The 21,964-nt window shown below is 41.4% G+C and overlaps 1 protein-coding gene across 1 annotated transcript in view; it reads left to right on the forward strand.

Annotated features, from left to right (window-relative positions):
• DGKK (diacylglycerol kinase kappa) overlaps positions 1 to 21,964 on the forward strand; it is a 160,993-nt gene that overhangs the window by 111,482 nt on the left and 27,547 nt on the right. The window contains exon 16 of the mRNA XM_024579934.3: positions 7,586 to 7,677. Coding sequence (XP_024435702.2) covers positions 7,586 to 7,677 — 92 coding nt within the window. The remainder of the gene's footprint in view (positions 1 to 7,585; positions 7,678 to 21,964) is intronic.

Genomic DNA, 21,964 nt, shown 5'->3' on the forward strand with positions numbered 1-21,964 from the left:
GCGGCTGGATTGGGCCCCCAAGCACAGAGCCTGTGGCTCAGCGGGCTGTGCGCGCTCACCAAGCTCAGGGCCGGCTGGGTGCCTGTTTTCCAAATACAAAGCTGCTGGCGAGTGTCCTAACCCCAAGGCGGCTGAATCCGCCACCTGCGCGCCAGCGTTCCAAGCCCGGGCGGCTCGATTGGTCCGCCGGCTGCGCGCTCAAGGCACAAAATAACGTCACAGACCCAAAGCGGCTGGATTCCCCTGCTGCGCACGCACGCGTCACAAGCCAAAGCAGCTGGATTGGCTGATCAACGGACTGATTGACTGCCAGGGACCACACCTACAAAACAGCGAAGAGTGTGACCCAGGAAGAGAGAAAAGTGAAACCAATCCTTCCAACCACCCCCTCCCGTTTCACAGACAGGACACCAGCAGAAATAACCTGACCGGTTTAAAGCCAACAGAAGATTTTTTTTTTTTTATCCTTTTTCTTTTTTTTCCTTTCCCCCTGAATTCCTTCTTCCTCTCTCTTTTTTTCTTTTTTTTCATTCCTTCTTCTTCCCATCCTTTACCATTTTTATGTCTTCTTCCTGCCTTCTTTTATCTATTTCTATGTTTTAATTTTTGCTAAAATTCCTTCTTATCTTGCCTCCGATCTTTCTTTATTCCTTCTTCCCTCCTTCCTTCCTTTCCTCCTTTCCTATTTCCTTTTTCCCTCCTTCCCATCTTTGTTTTGGTTTGTTTTGTGTGTGTGTGTGTGTTTTTTTTTTTCTTTTCTTTTGCCCCCCCTTTCTCTTTTTCCCACAGGTGAGACAACAAAACCTGGAGTGCTGAAAAGACTAGAGTTAGACCGTGTTAAACACATAAACGTCAGCTCAAGACCAGTGAGCACAGGAGAGTAAGGAGACAGCACCACCGAATCCCATTGGCATTCTACCATAGAAGTTCATATCATAAATCCAGGGAGTCAGAACAAAGCAATTTAAGACGCAGAGGCCAACAAGAAGAGCCTCACAAACAATGGGAAGACAAAGAAACAATTCCCAAATGAAAGGAAAGGAGGAAGTCTCAGAAAGAATACTAACCGAAAAAGAGGCAAGTCAACTATCAGATACTGAGTTCAAAGCAATGGTCATCAGGAAACTCACTGAGCTCTCTGAGCTCAAAGAGAACTACCAGAAACTACAAGGAAACTACAATGAACTCACTGCAAACTATATCAACATGAAAAAGGAAATAGAAAATATCAACAAGAGCCAAGAGGAAATGAAGAATACAATTTCTGAATTGAAGAACACAGTAGAAGGAATTAAAAGCAGACTTGACGAAGCAGAGGATCGGATCAGCGAGCTGGAGGATAAAGTAGAAAAAAACACCCAGAAGGAGCAAGAAAAGGAAAAGAGGCTCAGAAAGAATGAAGAGGCAATAAGGGAAATTCAGGACAACATGAAACGTAACAATATCCGTATAATAGGAATACCAGAAGGAGAAGAAGAAGAGCAAGGGATAGAAAACCTGTTTGAAAAAGTAATGATGGAAAATTTCCCTAATCTGAGAAGAGAAAAAGTCACCCAAATCCAGGAATCACAGAGAGTCCCAAACAAGAGGAACCCAAAGAGACCCACTGCAAGACACATCATAATTAAAATGGCAAATTTCCAAGACAAAGAGAGGATCTTAAAGGCAGCAAGGGAGAAAAAGGAAGTAACATACAAGGGAGCCCCAATAAGGTTAGCAACTGACTTCTCAATGGAAACGCTCCAAGCCAGAAGAGAATGGCAAAAAATATTCCAAGTACTGAGAACCAGAGGCCTGCAACCAAGACTACTTTACCCAGCAAGGCTCTCAATCAAGATAGAAGACCAAATAAAGAGTTTCCCAGACAAAAGAAGTCTAAAAGAATACAGCTCCACCAAACCAGCTCTGCAAGAGATGCTAAAGGGACTGCTTTAAGGAAAGGAAGGAAAAGAGAAAGACAGAGGAACACAGGTAGGAAATAATGGCAATGAATAACTACCTATCGATAATAACCTTAAATGTAAATGGATTAAATGCTCCAATCAAAAGACATAGAACAGCTGAATGGATAAGAAAACATGACCCACACATATGCTGCCTACAAGAAACCCATCTCAGGACAAAAGACTTACACAGACTGAAAGTGAAGGGCTGGAAACAAATCTTCCAAGCAAACGGACAGGAAAAAAAAGCAGGGGTAGCAATACTCATATCTGACAAAATAGACTTCCAAAGAAGGGCCATAAAGAGAGACCCAGAAGGTCACTTCATAATACTCAAAGGAAGAATCCACCAAGAAGACATAAACATTGTAAATATATATGCACCCAACATAGGAGCACCCAAATACATAAAGAAAATCTTGGAGGATTTCAAGAAAGATATTGACAGCAACACAATTATAGTAGGGGATTTTAACACCCCACTATCAAAAATGGACAGGTCTTCCAAACAAAAGATCAACAAAGATATTGTGTCACTTAACAATACCTTAGAGGAAATGGACTTAACTGATATATACAGAGCTTTTCATCCCAAAGAAGCAAAATACACGTTCTTTTCAAGTGTCCATGGAACTTTTTCAAAGATAGACCACATGATAGGACACAAAGCAAGCCTCAACAAATTCAAGAAAATTGAAATCATATCAAGCATCTTCTCTGACCACAAGGGTCTGAAACTAGAAACCAACGCCAAGGGTAAAAACCCAAAACACTCAAAAGCATGGAGACTGAATAGCATGCTATTAAACAATGAATGGGTCAAGAATGAGATTAGGGAAGAAATCAAAAACTTCCTGGAAACAAATGAAAATGAACTCACAACAACCCAAAACCTATGGGACACAGCAAAGGCAGTCCTGAGAGGGAAGTTCATAGCAATACAGGCCTACCTTAAGAAGTTAGAAACAGTTCAAACAAACAACCTAACCCTACGCCTACAAGAACTGGAGGAACAACAACAAAGACAGCCCAGAGCAAGCAGAAGGAAGGAAATAACCAAGATCAGAGCAGAACTAAATGACATAGAGACTAAAAGCACAATTGTAAGGATCAATGAATCCAGGAGCTGGTTCTTTGAAAAGATAAACAAAATCGACAAGCCTTTAAGTAGGCTCATCAAGAAAAAAAGAGAGAGGATCCAAATAAACAGAATTAGAAATGAAAGTGGAGAGATTACAACTGATACCACAGAAATACAAAGGATCGTAAGAAATTACTATGAAGACCTGTATGCTAAGAAATTTGAAAACCTAGATGAAATGGACACATTTCTAGAAAAATATAATCTTCCAAAACTGAATGAAGAAGAAGCAGAAAACCTGAACAAACCAATATCAGCAAAGGAAATTGAAGCTGTCATCAAGAAACTCCCATCACACAAAAGCCCTGGACCAGATGGTTTCACAGGAGATTTCTACAAAGCATTTAAGGAAGAACTAACCCCTATCCTTCACAGACTATTCGAAAAAATCCAAACTGATGGAAGACTCCCAAACTCTTTTTATGAAGCCAACATCATCCTAATCCCAAAACCAGATAAAGACACAACGAAGAAAGAAAACTTCAGGCCAATATCGCTGATGAACATAGATGCTAAAATTCTCAACAAAATATTAGCAAACCGCATCCAGCAATATATTAAAAAGATCATCCACCATGACCAAGTGGGATTCATCCCAGGGATGCAAGGATGGTACAATATTCGCAAATCAATAAACATAATACATTACATCAACAACAGCAAAGACAAAAATCACATGATCATATCAATAGATGCGGAAAAAGCATTTGATAAGATACAGCACCCATTTCTGATAAAAACACTCAGCAAAGTGGGAATAAAGGGAGCAGTCCTCAACATAATTAAGGCCATATATGAGAGACCTACAGCCAACATCACACTCAATGGACAAAAACTTAGAGCTTTCCCACTAAGATCAGGAACTAGACAAGGATGCCCTCTCTCACCACTCCTATTCAACATAGTATTGGAAGTCCTAGCCACAGCAATCAGACAAGAAAAAGCAATAAAAGGCATCCAAATTGGAAAGGAGGAAATGAAACTGTCACTGTTTGCAGACGACATGATAGTGTACATGGAAAACCCTATAGACTCCACTCAAAAACTACTCGACTTAATAAATGAATTTGGCAAAACAGCTGGATACAGAGTCAATACCCAGAAATCAAAGGCATTCCTGTACACCAGCAACGAAACTGCAGAAACAGAAATCAGGAAAAAAATCCCATTCGATATAGCAACAAGAAAAATAAAGTACCTAGGAATAAACCTAACCAAGGAGGTAAAAGACCTGTACTCAGAAAACTACACAACACTGAAGAAAGAAATTAAGGAAGATACAAACAAATGGAAGCATGTACCATGTTCATGGATTGGAAGAATCAACATTATCAAAATGGCCATACTACCCAAAGCAATTTATAGATTCAATGCAATCCCTATTAGAGTACCCATGACATATTTCACAGATATAGAACAAACATTGCAGAAATTCATATGGAACCATAAACGACCTCGAATAGCTGCAGCAATTTTGAGAAAGAAAAACAAAGCAGGAGGGATCACAATACCTGATATCAAACTGTATTACAAGGCCACTGTAATCAAAACAGCCTGGTATTGGCATAAAAACAGGCACATAGACCAATGGAACAGAATAGAGAGCCCAGAAATAAACTCAAGTCTATACGATCAATTAATATTTGACAAAGGAGGCAGGAGCATAAAATGGAGCAAAAACAGCCTCTTCAACAGATGGTGTTGGGAGATCTGGACAGCTACGTGCAAAAAAATGAAACTCGATCACCAACTTACGCCATACACGAAAATAAACTCAAGATGCATAAAAGACTTAAATATAAGCCGTAACACCATAAAAGTCCTTGAGGAAAACATTGGCAGGAAAATCTCAGACATTCCACGCAGCAACATCCTCACAGACACATCCCCTAAAGCAAGGGACATAAAGGAAAGAATAAACAAATGGGACCTCATCAAAATAAAAAGCTTCTGCATGGCTAAAGAAAACAGCACCAAATTACAAAGAGTACCAACAGTATGGGAAAACATATTTGCCAACGATACCTCAGACAAGGGCCTGATCTCCAAAATATATAAAGAACTCACTCGACTCCACTCCAGGAAGACAAACAACCCAATTAAAAAATGGGCAAAGGACTTGAACAGACACTTCTCCAAGGAAGACATACAGAGGGCCCAGAGACATATGAAAAGATGCTCAGCATCACTAGCCATCAGAGAGATGCAAATTAAAACCACAATGAGGTATCATCTCACACCAGTCAGAATGGCCAACATAAACAAATCCACAAACAAATGTTGGAGAGGATGTGGAGAAAAGGGAACCCTTGTGCACTGTTGGTGGGAATGCAGACTGGTGAGGCCACTGTGGAAAACAATATGGAATTTCCTCAGAAAACTAAAAATGGAACTGCCCTTTGACCCAGTAATTCCGCTGCTGGGATTATACCCTAAGAACACTGAAACACCAATCCAAAAGAATCTGTGCACCCCAATGTTCATAGCAGCACAATTTACAATAGCCAAGTACTGGAAGCAACCGAAGTGCCCATCAGCAAACGAGTGGATCCAAAAACTATGGTATATTTACACAATGGAATTCTACGCAGCAGAGAGAAAGAAGGAGCTTATACCCTTTGCAACAGCATGGATGAAACTGGAGAGCATTATGCTAAGTGAAATAAGCCAGGAAGTGAGGGACAAGTACCATATGATCTCACCTTTAACTGGAACATAAGCAATAGAAGAAAAAAGCAAACAAAATATAACCAGAGACATTGAAGTTAAGAACAATCTAACAATAGCCAGGGCGGGGGTGGGGGGTGGGGGCGGGGATAGTGGGAAGAGGGTATTACAGGAACTACTATAAAGGACACATGGACAAAACCAAGGGGGAGGGTGGAGAGGGGGGAGGGAGGTGGGTTCACCTGGGGTGGGGTAGAGGGATGGGGAGAAAAGGCATACAACTGTAATTGCATAACAATAAAAAAAAAAAAAGAAAAAAAAGAAAGAAAAAAAAAAAAAACACACACACACACAAAAAAAAAATATTTATGAATTAACTACTATGTGTGAGATACTGTTCTAGCAGCTGTTTTTATATGCTACTTGGTAAAGAAGAATGATACAGTCCATGCTGTCATGGAGCTCTTAGTCTAGTTGCACTGGTAGAAAAATAGTTTTTATAAAATACTATGACTGTTAGTATGTAAGGAAATAGCAGGGGTGGGAACACCCAGCAGATGTACCTAACCAAGTCTGGGGGAAATTGGGGAATGCTTCTCTGAGTGAGGACCATTTCAGAAGATATTTAGGGACCAGAGGGAGTTAAGCAGGATAGTAAAAAAGAGGAGGCCTATTGCAGGTAGATGGAACAGTGTGTGTGTTCCAAAGGTGAGTGAACACAGAGTATTCACAGAACTGAAAAGCCTTCATAATGGCTGAGGCATATGGGGCCAGGAAGGGTATATAAGCAGAACAACTAAATATGAACATGGAGAAGTATAATCAGGGGCATGCCAGAAAGAACCTGTTAAACCATGATAGAAAGTTGGAACTTTTGTCCTAAGAGCAATTAGAATCATAGAAGATTTGTTTTTATTTCATTATGAAAACTTTCAAACACATAGGAAATTTTAAATGGTAGATTCTACCATTAATATTCTACTATACTTTATCACAAATCTGTCCATCTATTCTGCTATCTAATAGAAAGGATTTAAGCAGGGGAATTCCATGGTATGTGAAGAAACAATTAAAAGAATAAAGACTAGAGACAAAGAGAAAAACAAGAGATGCTATAATTGTCTGGGGAAAAGATAATGATTTGGACTGGTGAAGTGGTAACAGAGATAAGGAGAAATGGACATATTTAAGATATATTGAAGAGAGAATCATCAGGGCTTGGTAGACACAAGTTGTAGTTAAAAGTACAGATTCAAGAATCAGACTGCCTGGAATGGAATTCTGACTGCCATTTACCAGCTATCCTTTTTCCTGTGCCTCACCTTCCTGTTCTGTGAAATGGGGATAATAATAATCCCTATATCATAGGGTTTTTATAAGGACTACATGAAAAATATATATAGCTTAGAACAGAGCCTGGCACATAGTCAGTACTATATAAGTGGATGCTGTTATTATTACTAATAATATTATATAAGAGGTGACACTCTGACATTGGAAAAATGTGGGTTCAAATCCCAAATCTATTATTTACTAGCTATGTAATATGAGATTGTTCATTTGAAACATGGAACAAACATTGCCACCTTTATATGAGTTTTAAATATTTATTACAATTAAAGGAAACAATATAGACCTCTTATTTTTCGAATGACCACAGAACTAATATTATCTATAAGGATCTTCAAAAGAATTACTTGCTTATGATTATTTCCAGAGAAGCAGTTGAGTTGATGGTAAAGAGTCAGTAAAAAAAATAATAGGGAATGAGGATGGGCAGCACACTATGTCATAGTGCTGAGGTTCCAGGGCTGAATACTCCTTTTCCCCCTAGGCTGCTGCCATCCAATACTTAGAATCTGCAGCCACTGAGTTGAACAAAATCCTGAAGGCCAAGTATGCCACAGAGGTGATCATCGCAACCAGGTCAGTCTTCTTTTGACTCTCAACCTTTGGGGATATTTTGCCCCTCATGGGCTGTGTTCAACCAGAGATAGGATTCATTTTGATATTTTGGGGTATTGAGGCCAAGAAAAGTACAGTAAGTCCTCACCTAACATCATCAATAAGTTCTTGGAACTGTCACAAAACAATGTACAATGAAACCAACTTTACCATAGGCTAATTGATATAAAAAAGGTTAAGTTCCTATGGCATCTCATCAATGTTAAAAGAAAGTAACAATGAGCAAAACGATGTTATTCGAGGGCCTTCTGTATATGTTTAATTTTTCAAATCGAATTTCTCCCAACTCAAACTTCTTGAAGGGAAAGGTTAGGAAAAAAGATGAGATTGGGTTGAGAGGTCCTGCTACTCCAAAAAGAAAAAAAATAGCATGTCAGAGATTTAGAAAAAGGGGAGGAATTCTGGTCAAGATGGCAGAGTAGAGAAATACTGTGCTTGCCTCCTACCATGACCACATCAAAATTACAACTAAACTACCCTGGCTGGTGTGGCTCAGTGGATTGAGTGCTGGCCTGTGGACCAAGGGGTCACCAGTTCAATTCCCAGTCAGGGCACATGCCTGGGTTGTGGGCCAGGTCAGGTCCCCAGTAGGGGGCATGTGAGAAGCAACCACATATTGATGTTTCTCTCTGCCTCTTTCTCCCTCCCTTCCCCTCTGTGTTTAAAAAAGAGGATGGTTACTGAAGATTTATTTTTAATTATTTAAAAAAAATTACAACTAAACTACAGAACAACCATCATTGAGAACAACCTGAGGGCTAGCTGAACAGAATTCCTGTTACTAAGGATATAAAGAGAAAACCATGTTGAGTCTCATAGAAGAGATCAAGACATGGAACAGGCAGACCCAACAGCAACTGTGTGGCAGTTTTGAAGGGATATTTAGGCTGCATTGGTCCCCACTGAGAATCGAGGAGTCCTAGGCCCACACTGGGCTGCCCAGCCCAGGGATCTAATGCCAGGAAGAGAAGTCCTTTATCTGGCAGCAAGGATTGTGGCTGAGTGATATGGAGAGCTGCTGAAGCCCCAGGCACTACAGCTCTTAAAGGGACTGCACACAGACTCATGTGCTCACAAACGCACTCACTCTGAGCTCCAGCACTAGGGCAGAAGCTCCAAAAGAACCAAGGACATCCAAGAAAGAGCCAAATCGACTATTCATGGCAAGGGCTGGAGGGGCAGGGATCAGAGCAGCTCTCCCTAGGATAAAAGTGCTGGCAGAGGCCACTGCTCCTTTGTTGAGAACCTCCCTTCATTTAGCTAGCAGGTGCAGGTGGGTGCCAAATACAGCTCTCCATTATCTTGGTTAAAACCATTCTTCCCACCCTGGTGATTTGCTGAGACCTTGCCCCACCTAATTCACACACTCAGACTGAACCTCTCTTAGCAGTTTTCCCATACAAGTGGCCATTCATGGTTCATGTTACAGGTTTTCTTAATGTCTCTCAAAAGTCCACAAACATCAAACAAACAGTGGCTGGCCTTGGCATGCCCCATACCTTTGGTAAGCAGTCCAAAGCCCAGTACTAGAGGCAACTGTCCTCGATTCACAGCATAACCACTCTCAGAGGCCTTCACGACAAGCACCGATGGCAACTAACCACAGATTTTTCTGTAAATCCTACCAGGTGGTTCTGGGCCACACACAGGAAGTAGCTGACTTGGCCCATGCCAGAGTCCCTTCTAAGAGGCCTCAGAACCAACAAAACCAGTGGCCAGCTTCAGACAACACCATAGGACCACCGAAATTCACTTATGACACACCCATAGGGCAGATTGAGCAGGCACAAGATCCCCAGTAACGTGAATCCTGCTCAGTGGGATCAGCCCCCTGCACAACAGCTTGTCTGCTGTAGTCATAGCTATTCCCCACAGTCAACCAGAGAGTCAATCACACCCACTAACATGCCAACAGCAATCAAGGCTCAACTACAACAGGAGGGCACATACTACCAACACAAGGAACACCAGGCTCAAGTGACCAGGGACATCGGGCCACAGGTGACCCCTATTATATCAGGACACATTGTCAAGACTGGGAGACATAGCCAATCTACCTAATACATGGAAACAAAGGAAGTCAGCCAAAATTAGGAGACAAAGAAACATGTCCCAAGTGAAAGAACAGGACAAAATTGCAGAGAAAGAACTAAATGAAATGGAGACAAGCACTCTACTAGATGCTGAGTTCAAAACTCTGTTATAAGGATGCTCAATAAGGACTTCTGACTTCTGGCCAAGATGGAGGCATAGATAGACACACTGTGCCTCCTTGCACAACCAAAAGAAGGACAACAACCATTTAAAAACACAAACAACCAGAACTGACAGAAAATCGAACTGTATGGAAGTCCAACAACGAAGGAGATAAAGAAGAAATATTCATCCAGACCAGTAGGAGGGGCAGAGACGGGCAGCTGGGTGGAGAGGACATGAGGCAAGGCAGCGGCTGGTGCACGCAGCGAGGTGGCAGATTGTGGAGCAGGGTGGGCAAAGCTGCAGCTGGCAGTGAGGCAGCAGCTGGTAGACCCAGCCACAGACCGCGCAACCCAGAGTTCTCGCGCGGGAAAATAAAGCCTCAAACCACTGATTGAAAACACCTGTGGGGATTGAGGCGGCAGAGAGACAAACTCCCAGCCTCACAGGAGAGTTCATTAGAGAGACCCAAAGGGTCCTGGAATGTACACGAACCCACCCACTCAGGAATCCAGGAATCAGCATCCAAAGGGCTCACTTTGATTGTGGGTAGCCCGAGGAAGTGACTGAAAACAGGAAGAGCCATTGCTATCTATCGACCCCTCCCCCACATACAGGGTCACACTGCAGCAAGGAGGATTACCTCTCCCCGGTAAACACCTAAGTCTCCACCCCTTTACGTAACAGGCGCTCCAAGACAAAAAAAAAAATGGCCCAAATTAAAGAACAGATCAAAGCTCCAGAAAAAATATAACTAAGCGACAAACACATAGCCAACCTATCAGATGCACAGTTCAAAACACTGGTAATCAGGAAGCTCTCAGAATTGGTTGAATTTGGTTGCAAATTAGATGAAAAAATGAAGGCTATGCTAAGTGAAACAAAGGAAAATGTACAGGGAACCTATAGTGATGGGAAGGAAACTGGAACTCAAATCAATGGTGTGGACCAGAAGGAAGAAAGAAACATCCAACCAGAAAAGAATGTAGAAACAAGAATTCGGAAAAATGAGGAGAGGCTTAGGAACCTCCAGGACATCTTTAAATGTTCCAACATCCGAATTATAGGGGTACCAGAAGGAGAAGAGGAAGAACAAAAACTTGAAAACTTATTTGAACAAATAATGAAGGAGAACTTCCCCGATCTGGCAGAGGAAATAGACTTCCAGGAAGTCCAGGAAGCTCAGAAAGTCCCAAAGAAATTGGACCCAAGGAGGAACACACCAAGGCACATCATAATTACATTATCCAAGATTAAAAATAAGGAGAGAATCTTAGAAGCAGCAAGAGAAAAGAACAGTTACCTACAAAGGAGTGCCCATAAGACTGTCAGCTGATTTCTCAAAAGAGACCTTACAGGCAAGAAGGGGCTGGAAGGAAGTATTCAAAGTCATGAAAGGCAAGGACCTACATCCAAGATTACTGTATCCAGCAAAGCTATCATTTAGAATGAAAGGTAAGATAAAGTGTTTCTCAGATAAGGTCAAGTTAAAGTTCATCATCACCAAGCCATTATTATATGAAATGTTAAAGGGACTTAACTAAGAAAAAGAAGATAAAAAATATGAACAGTGAAATGACAGCAAATTCACAGTTATTAACAACCACACCTAAAACAAAAACAAAAGCAAACTAAGCAGACAACTAGAACAGGAACAGAACCACAGAAATGGAGATCACATGGAGGGTTATCAACAGGGGAGTCGGGGGGAGATGGGGGAAAGGTACAGAGAATAAGTAGCATAAATGGTAGGTAGAAAATATACAGGGAGAGGGTAAGAATAGTATAGGAAACGTAGAAGCCAAAGAACTTATATGTATGACCCATGGACATGAACTATAGCGGGGGAATGTGGGTGGGAAGGGGCGTGCAAGGGTGGAGGGGAGTGAAGGGGGGGAAATGGGACAACTGTAACAGCATAATCAATAAAATATTTTTTTAAAGAAGGATGCTTAATGAACTTAGGGAAAGAATAGAAAAACTCAATGAGAACTTATGGGAAACATTTAAAAAGATATAGAAAACATAAAAAAGAACAAATCAGAAAAAAATAATACAGTAACTGAAATGAAAAATATATTACAGGGAACCAATAGTTTATTAGAAAAAGCAGAAGATCATATCAGCAATCTTTAAGATAAGGTAGTGAAAAACACCCAATTACAATAGTCAAAGAAAAAGTAATTTATTTTTTAATACTTAATTGGTTATGCTATTACAGTTGTCCCAACTTTCCCTCTTATGCCCTCCTCTACACAGCAACCCCCACTACCTCAGGCAATCCCCCACACCATTGTCCATGTCCATCTAAGTTCTTTGGCTACTCCCTATACTGTACTTTACATCCCCCATGACTGTTTTATAACCAGCAATTTGCTTCTTATTCCCTTCACTTTTTCACTCATACCCCCAGATCTTCCTCCCCTATGGCAACCATCAAAATGTTCTCTGTACCTATGTTTCTGTTTCTGTTCTGCTTGTTTGCTAAGCTTGTTTTTACATTCAAATGTTAATAGATATGTATTTATTGCCATTTTGTTGTTCATAGTTTTGATATTCTTTTCCTTAAATAACTCCGTTTAACATTTCATATAACAATGGAGGTGGTAAACTCCTTTAGATTTTTCTTGTCTGGAAAGGTCTTTATCTGCCCTTTGATTTTAAATGATGGCTTTACTGCATAGAGTAGTCTTGGTTGTAGGACCTTCCTTTTCAATATTTTGAATATTTCTTGCCAATCCCTTCTAACCTGCAAAGTTTCTTTTGAGAAATCAGCTGCCAGTTTTATGGGAATTCCCCTGTAGGTAACTAACTGGTTTTCTCTTGCTGCTTTTAGGATTCTCTTTTTATCTTTAACCTTTAGTATTTTAATTATGATGTGTCTTGCTGTGGTCCTCTTTGCACCCATTTTGTTTGGGACTCTCTGTGCTTCCTGGAGTTGCATCTCTATTTCCTTCACCAAATTAGGAAAGTTTTCTTTCATTATTTTTTCAAATAGATTTCCAATCTCTTGCTTTTTCTCTTTTCCTTCTGGCAACCCTATGATGTAAATGTTGGTAGACTTGAAGTTGTCCCAAAGGCTCCTTACACTATCCTCATTGTTTTTTTTTTAATTTTTATTGTTATTCAATTACAGTTGTCTGCATTTTCTCCCCATCCTTACACCCCACCCCAGCTGAACCCACCTCCCACCCCCACCTCTACCCTCCCCCTTGGTTTGGTCCATGTCTCCTTTATAGTAGTTCCTGTAAGCCCCTCTCCCACTGTCCCCTCACCGCTCCCCTCTGGCTATTGTTAGATTGTTCTTAACTTCAATGTCTCTGGTTATATTGTGTTTCCTTTTTTCTTCCGTTGATTATGTTCCAGTTAAAGGTGAGATCACATGGTATTTGTCCCTCACCGTCTGGCTTATTTCACTTAGCATAATGCTCTCCAGTTTCATCCATGTTGTTGCAAAGGGTATAAGCTCCTTCTTTCTCTCTGCTGCGTAGAATTCCATTGTGTAAAAGTACCATAGTTTTTGGATCCACTCATTTGCTGATGGGCACTTAGGTTGCTTCCAGTACTTGGCTATTGTAAATTGTGCTGCTATGAACATTGGTGTGCATAGATTCTTTTGGGTTGGTGTTTCAAGGTTCTTAGGGTATAATCCCAGCAGCAGAATTGCTGGATCAGAGGGCAGTTCCATTTTTAGTTTTCTGAGGAATTTCCATACTGTTTTCCACAGTGGCTGCAACAGTCTGCATTCCCACCAACAGTGCACTAGGGTTCCCTTTTCTCCGCATCCTCTCCAACATTTTTTTATTGATTTGTTTATGTTGGCCACTCTGACTGGTGAGAGAGGGTATCCCATTGTGGTTTTAATTTGCATGTCTCTGATGGCTAGTGATGCTGAGCATCTTTTCATATGTCTCTGGGCCCTCTGTATGTCTTCCTTGGAGAAGTGTCTGTCTGTTCAAGTCCTTTGCCCATTTTTTAATTGGGTTTTTTGACTTCCTGGAGTGCAGTCATGTGAGTTCTTTATATATTTTGGAGATCAGGCCCTTGTCTGAGGTATCATTGACAAATATGTTTTCCCATACTATTGGTTCTTTTTCATTTTAATGCCGTTTTCTTTAGCTATGCAGAAGCTTTTTATTTTGATGAGGTCCCATTTGTTTATTCTTTCCTTTATGTCCCTTGCTTTAGGGGATGGGTCTGTGAGGATGTTGCTGCATGGAATGTCTGAGATTTTCCTACCAATGTTTTCCTCTAGGACTATTATGGTGTTACGACTTATATTTAAGTCTTTCATCCACCTTGAATTTATTTTTGTGTATGGCGTAAGTTGATGATCGAGTTTCATTTTTTTGCACATAGCTGTCCAGATCTCCCAACACCATTTGTTGAAGAGCCTATTTTTGCTCCATTTTATGCAACTGCCTCCTTTGTCAAATATTAATTGACTGTAAAGAATTAGGGTTATTTTGGGGCTCTCTGTTCTGCTCCATAGGTCTATGTGCCTGTTTTTATGGCAGTACCAGGCTGTTTTGATTACAGTGGCCTTATAATACAGTTTGATATCAGGTATTGTGATCCCTCCTCTTTGGTCTTCTTTCTCAAAATTGCTGCAGCTATTCAGAGTTGTTTATGTTCTATATGAATTTCTGAAATGTTTGTTCTATATCTGGGAAATATGTCATGCGTACTTTAATAAGTATTGCATTGAATCTATAAATCGCTTCGGGTAGTATGGCAATTTTGATGATGTTAATTCTTCCAATCAATGAGCATGGTACATGCTTCCATTTGTTTGTGTCTTCCTTAATTTCTTTCTTCAATGTTGTGCAGTTTTCCGAGTACAGGTCTTTTACCTCCTTGGTTAGGTTTATCCTAGGTACTTTATTTTTCTTGTTGCTATCTCAAATGGGATTTTTTTCCTGATTTCTGTTTCTGCAGTTTCGTTGTTGGTGTACAGGAATGCCTTTGATTTCTGAGTATTGACTTTGTATCCAGCTATTTTGCCAAATTCATTTATTAGGTCGAGTAGTTTTTTGGTGGAGTCTATAGGATTTTCCATGTACACTATCATGTCATCTGCAAACAGTGACAGTTTCATTTCCTCCTTTCCAATTTGGATGCCTTTTATTGCTTTTTCTTGTCTGATTGCTGTGGCTAGGACTTCCAGTACTATGTTGAATAGGAGTGGTGAGAGAGGGCATCCTTGTCTTGTTCCTGATCTTAGTGGGAAAGCTCTAAGTTTTTTTCCTTTGAGTATGATGTTGGCTATAGGTCTCTCATATATGGCCTTTATTATGTTGAGGAATGCTCCCTTTATTCCCACTTTGCTCAGTGTTTGTATCAGAAATGGGTGCTGTACCTTATCAAATGCTTTTTCTGCATCTATTGATATGATCAAGTGGTTTTTGTCTTTGCTTTTGCTTATGTGGTGTATTATGTTTATTGATTTGCGAATATTGTACCATCCTTGCATCCCTGGGATGAATCCCACTTGGTCATGGTGTATGATCTTTTTAAAATATTGCTGGATGAGGCTTGCGAATATTTTGTTGAGGATTTTAGCATCTATGTTCACCAGCGATATTGGCCTGAAGTTTTCTTTCTTTTTGTGTCTTTCTCTGGTTTGGGATTAGGATGATGTTGGCTTCATACAATAAGTTTGGGAATCTTTGACCTTCTTGAATTTTTTATAATAAGCTGTGGAGGATGGGGGTTACCTCTCTCTTAAAGTCTGTAGAATTCTCATGTCAAACTGTCTGGTCCAGGGCTTTTGTGTGTCAGAAGCCTTTTGATTACTGCTTCAATTTTATCAGCTGTAATTGGTCTGTTCAGGCTTTCTGCATCTACTTCATTGTGTTTTGGAAGGGTATATTTTTCTAGATATTTGTCCATTTCATGTAGGTTTTCAAATTTTCTGGCACACAGATCTTCATAGTAATTTCTTACAATCCTTTGTATCTCAGTGCTATCTGTTGTAGTCTCTCCTCTTTCATTTCTGATTGTGTTTATATGGGTCCTCTCTCTTTTTTTCTTGATGAGCCTGCTTAAGGGCTTGTCAATTTTGTTTATCTTTTCAAAGAACCAGCTCCTGGATTCATTGATCCTTACAATTGTGCTTTTAGTCTCTATGTCATTTAATTCTGCTCTGATCTTGGTTATTTCCTTCCTTGTACTTGCTCTGGGTTGTCTTTGTTGTTGTTCCTCGAGTTCTTGTGGGTATAGGGTTAGGGTGTTATTTGAAATGTTTCTATTCTTTTTAGGTAGGCCTGTATCACTATGAACTTCCCTCTCAGGACTGCCTTTGCTGTGTCTCATAGGTTTTGGATTGTTGTGAGTTCATTTTCATTTGTTTCCAGAAACTTTTTGATTTTTTCCCTAATCTCATTCTTTACCCATTCATTGTTTAATAGCATGCTATTCAATCTCCATGTTTTTGAGTGTTTTGGGGCTTTTTCCTTGAGATTTGTTTCTAGTTTCAGTCCCTTGTGGTCAGAAAAAATGCTTGATAGGATTTCAATGTTCTTGAACTTGTTGAGGCTTGTTTTGTGTCCTGTCATATGGTCTATCTTTGAAAATGTTCCATGTGCATTTGAAAAGGATGTGTATTTTGCTTCTTTGGGATAAAAGCCTCTATATATATATCAGTTAAGTCCATTTCATCTAGGGCCTTGTTCAATGCCACAATATCTTTGTTGATATTTTCCTTGCAAGATCTGTCCATCTGTTACAGTGGGGTATTAAAATCCCCTACTATAATTGTGTTGCTGTCAATATCTTTCTTGGAGTCCTCCAAGATTTTCTTTATGTATTTGGGTGCTCCTATGTTGGGAACATATATATTTACCATGTTTATGTCTTCTTGGTGGATTCTTCCTTTGAGTATTATGAAGTGACCTTCTGGGTCTCTCTTTATGGCCCTTTTTTTGAAGTCTGTTTTGTCCGATATGTGTATTGCCACCCTTGCTTTGTTTCCTGTCCATTTGCTTGGAAAATTTGTTTCCAGCCCTTCACTTTCAGTCTGTGTAAGTCTTCTGTCCTGAGGTGGGTCTCTTGTAGGCAGCATATGTGTGGGTCATGCTTTCTTATCCATTCAGCTATTCTATGTCTTTTGATTGGAGCATTTAATCCATTTACATTTAAGGTTATTATTGATAGGTACTTATTCATTGCCGATTCTTTGTACCTGTGTTCTTCTCTCTCTTTCTCTTTTCCTTCCTTTCCTTACAGCAGCCCCTTTAGCATCTCTTGCAGAGCTGGTTTGGTGGAGGTATATTCTTTTAGACTTCTTTTGTCTGGGAAACTCCTTATTTGGCCTTCTATCTTGATTGAGAGCCATGCTGGGTACAGTAGTCTTGGTTGCAGGCCTCTAGTTTTCATTACTTGGCATATTTTTTGCCATTGTCTTCTGGCTTGGAGCGTTTCCATTGAGAAGTCAGTTGCTAACCCTAATTGGGGCTCCCTTGTATCTTACTTCCTGTTTCTCCCTTGCTGCCTTTAAAATCCTCTTTGTCTTGGAATTTTGCCATTTTAATTATGATGTGTTTTGCAGTGGGCCTCTGGGTTCCTCTTGATTGGGACTCTCTGTGATTTCTGGATTTGTGTGACTTTTTCTCTCCTCAGATTAGGGAAATTTTCCATCATTACTATTTCAAACAGATTTTCTTTCCCTTGCTGTTCCTCTTCTCCTTCTGGTATTCCTATTATACGGATATTGTTATGTTTCATGTTATCCTGCATTTCCCTTAATCCCTCTTCATTCTTTCTGAGCCTCTTTTCCTTTTCTTGCTCATTCTGGGTGTTTTTTTTTCTAGTTTGTGCCCCAGTTTGCTGATCCTATCCTCTGCTTCATAGAGCCTGCTTTTGATTCCTTCTCCTGTGTTGTTCAGTTCAGAAATTGTATTCTTCATTTCCTCTTGTCCCTTGTTGATAGTTTCTATTTCCTTTTTCATGTTGATATAGTTTGCAGTGAGTTCATTGTAGTTTCCCTGTAGTTTTTGGTAATTCTGTGTGAGCTCATGAAGCTTCCTTATAACCAATTATTTGAACTCATTATCTGTTAGTTGACTTGCCTCTTTTTCATTTAGCATTGTTTCTGAGACTTCCCCCTTTCATTTCATTTGGGGATTGTTTCTTTGTCTTCCCATTGTTTGTGAGACTCTTCTTGTTAGCCTCTGCTTCTTTAGTTGCTCTGTTCTGAGACCCTGGGTTTTTCGTAGAAACTTCTGTGATAGAATACTTGTGAGATTTAGTGGTACAGTCTCCTTGATCTCCCAAGCTTACTGATCTTGGGCTGTGGTTTATGTTGGCTCTGTGTATGTCTTTGGTTTTTGGTTCCTTTTGGGTCTTTCTTTTGTGGGCCTTTCTCACCAGCTGGTTATCTGAGGGTCAGTCTGTCCCCCACCTCTTGTTTTCTGTTGTGCAGGTGTGGGCAGGTTGTGTTGGAGCTGGTTTTTCCACGTGAACCAGGTTTTGAGGCTTTTCTCTTGCTCTTGTTCAGTTGTTTGTTCTTAGGAATTTCTTCACTATTTAATTGTATTTCCAGAGCGGTCCTGGGTTGAGTTAGTGTGACTTCCACTCCCTCCTTCACCTTCTTCTGTTATCTGTTGGTGGTTCCTTTGTTGGTGGGTTTCCTCTTCCAGGATGTATCCTGGTGTTTCCAGCTTCTACCCACTCTTTTTTATGGTAGGCCTTCTCCAGGCTATGGGTGTTTCGTGCAGAGCCTTCCTTGATTCGCACTCTCCCTGTTGCCTATGGTCTCAGTTCCCTCCAAATGAGGTGTGGACACTCCCTGGTGGGTGTGCACATTCCCCGGTTGAATGGCACACTACCTGGACGGGTGGGTGGCCAGGTGGAGAAGAGGCTGGAGCTGTTGCTGCAGGGGAATTCCCCAAAGTGCCCCCAAGAGTCTTTTTCTTTTTGGGAAAATCCTCCTGCTCAATCCTGCAACTCCCTCCATACAAGGAAGGGCCTGTCCTCTCACACAGTCCACCTCTCCAGCTATACCAGGGACTGTCTGGGTCAGGGTCCCACATGGCCCAACTCTCAACTCTCCCCAGCCAGTGCCCACGGTCTCCGTGGGTTTACCACTTCATCCTTATTCCCCTCCCTGCGACTTCAAGCAACCAGGTCTCTCATGGTGTTGATCCAGCCTTGTTTGGCAGGGGAGGGAGCCATTAACCCAGCTGTCTCCCAGGAATCCTGCAGCAGGCAGGGCAGGTGCGGGCCTGGGGCTGCAGCCGCCCTAATCCCTGCGTTGGTCCCAGGGACCTTTTTGTCCTGAAGCAATCCCCTTACCTTCTGTTTTTTCAGTGTCCTCTATACTTTTTGGTCTCCTATCTTCATAAACCCTGGGGTGCTGTTGGCTGTTTGCTTCATTCCTCAGTAGATTGGGTAGGTGTTTCACTCAGGTGCAGAGGGAAGTTGACTGAGCTCCCACCAACTTGCCACCATCTTCCCTACTCTATCCTCAGTCTTTAAATTATTTTTTGTTCTTGCTCTTCTGATAGGTTGTTTTTTGCTTCCTTATGTTCCAGATCATTGATTTGATTATTGGCTTCATTCACTCCACTGTTGATTCCCTGCAAACTGTTCTTTATTTCAAGGAGTGTATCCTTAATTTCTGACTAGGTCTTTTTTATGCTGCTAAGGTCCTCACTAAGTTCCTTGATCATCCTTATAACTTTAGCACTGGCTGATGGGGCTCAGTGGATTGAGTGCCAGCCTGAAGACTGAAAGGTCGCCAGTTCCATGCCCAGTCAAGGCACATGCCTGAGCTGTGGGCCAAGACCCCAGATGGGAGCATGTGAGAGGCAACTGATCTATGTTTCTCTCACATGTGTTTCTCTCCCTTTTTTCCCTCTCTCCTTTCCCCCCTCTCTAAAAAAAATAAGTAAATAAAATCTTTAATAAAAACTTGTGTTTTGAACTCTGTATCAAATAAATTACTTATCTCCATTTTGTTTAGTTCTTTTTTGGGAGTTCTAATCTGTTCTTTCATTTGGGCCATGTTTCCTTGTCTCCTCATTTTGGCAGCCTCCCTGTGTTTCTTTTTATGTATTAGGTAGAGCTGCTCTGACTTTCTGTCTTGGTAGCATGGCCTAATGTAGTAGGTGTCCTGTAGGGTCCAATGGCACAACCTCTCCTATCACTCAAACTGGGTACTCAGGGCGTGCCCTTCGTGTAGGCTGAGAACACCCTCCTCTTGTAGTTGAGCCTTGATTGATGTTGGAATGTCAATGGGAGGGATTTACCCAGGCCAGTCAGCTGCAAGGACAGGTGGTGACCACTGACCATCAACCTCCGCCCTCCATGAAGGATCAGCTGAGTTGCAGTCCACTTCTCAGAGCAGGATTTACTTCAGCAGTGCTCTTGTGCCCACTGAGTCTGCACCTTGAACATGTCACTTGTGGAGTTGTTTGGGTTATGGTGCTCTGAAGTGATTTGTAGCTGTCTACCAGGTGCATAGCCTCTAGGGTTTCCTGGGAGGTACAGGCCAGGGTCAGCCACTGCTTGTGTTCTATCTGGGACCACTTGGCATAAGCAATAAAGTGGTTGCTATTTATGCTGTGCTTGGAGGGGCACAAGTGTGGCCAGGATGTGAACCAAGGCCACATCCTGCTAGTGCTGGGCCTGGGGCCACTCAGCAAGAAGTACGTGAGCTCACTGAGGCAACTGCTATTTGTTTGAGAGGATTTAGGAAGATCTGAAGCATGAGCCAAGACAAGACTTTTATATGGAAAAGCCCCTGTTAACAGCTTGGGTGGGCCTATAAATTGGGTGGGGCAGAGCCTGAAGGAATCACCAGGGCGGGGCAAACAGTGGGGGTCAGGGTGATGGAGTCTCAGATATGGTTCCTGCCACTCTGTGGCTCTGTTGGTGGAGGGCTCAGAAAAGGAACAATGGTCACTGTCAACAGTTCTGTCTGGGAGTGAGCTGTTCCCCAGCTCTCACCCTGATGCTGACCCTTCAGTACCTCCCCATATGTCTCTGGTGCCTTTCAAGCTGCTGCCCCAGTGCTGGAAGTCAGAGGGAGTGAGTCCAAGTAAGTCTGTGCATGAGCCCTTTAAGAGGACTTGCTTGGATATCCAGCAGCTTCTTCCACTGATTCAATCCACACTGGTTTTAACAGCCAGAGTAATGGGGACTTACCTTACTGGCATTGGAAGCCTGGGCTTGGGGGCCTGGCATGGGGCTGGAACCCCTTGCTCCTAAGATATCCTTCCCATTTTTTATCCACTACATGTGGGTGTGGGACCAGACCTTTCCACATCTCCACATCTCTGCCTCTCCTACCAGTCTGGATGGATGTGTTTCCTTCTTTAATTCCATAATTGTAGGACTTCCATTCAGCTTGATTTATGATGGTTCTAAGTGATGGCTGATCTATAGTTTAGTTGTAATTTTGATGTGGTGTGTGGAAGTAAGGCATGTTTACCTAGGCCACCATCTTAGAGAATCTCAGAAAAATTGATTTAAAAAAAAATGAGGATAGTGTAAGGAGCCTCTGGGAAAACTTCAAGTGTACCAACATTTGCATCATAGGGGTGCCAGAAGGAGGAGGGAGAGAGCAAGGGGTTCAGAACCTATTTGAAGAAATAATGACTGAAAACTCCCCTGAATCTGGTGAAATAAATACAAGTCCAAGAAGCACAGAGGGTTGCAAACAAGATTAACTCCACAAAGCCCACGCCAAGACACATCATAATTAAAATGCCAAATGTTGAAGATAAAGAGAGAGTCTTAAAAGTAGCAAGAGAAAAGCAGCTAGTCATACACAAGGGAGCTCTCATAAGACTGTCAACTGATTTCTCAACAGAAACTTTGGAGGCCTGAAAGGATTGGCACAAAATATTCAAAGTGATAAAAATCGAGGACATACAACCAAGATTGCTCTACCAAACAAAGCAATAATTTAGAATGGAAAGACAAATAAAGAGTTTCCCAGACAAAATAAAACTGAATCAGTTCATCACCACTAAACCAGTAGACAAAAAAATGTTAACAGAACTTCTTTAAGAACAAAAGATTAAAAATACAAGTAGACAAGGACAAA

The sequence above is a fragment of the Desmodus rotundus genome, chromosome X, assembly GCF_022682495.2.
Source record: "Desmodus rotundus isolate HL8 chromosome X, HLdesRot8A.1, whole genome shotgun sequence".
Lineage (NCBI taxonomy): Eukaryota > Metazoa > Chordata > Mammalia > Chiroptera > Phyllostomidae > Desmodus > Desmodus rotundus.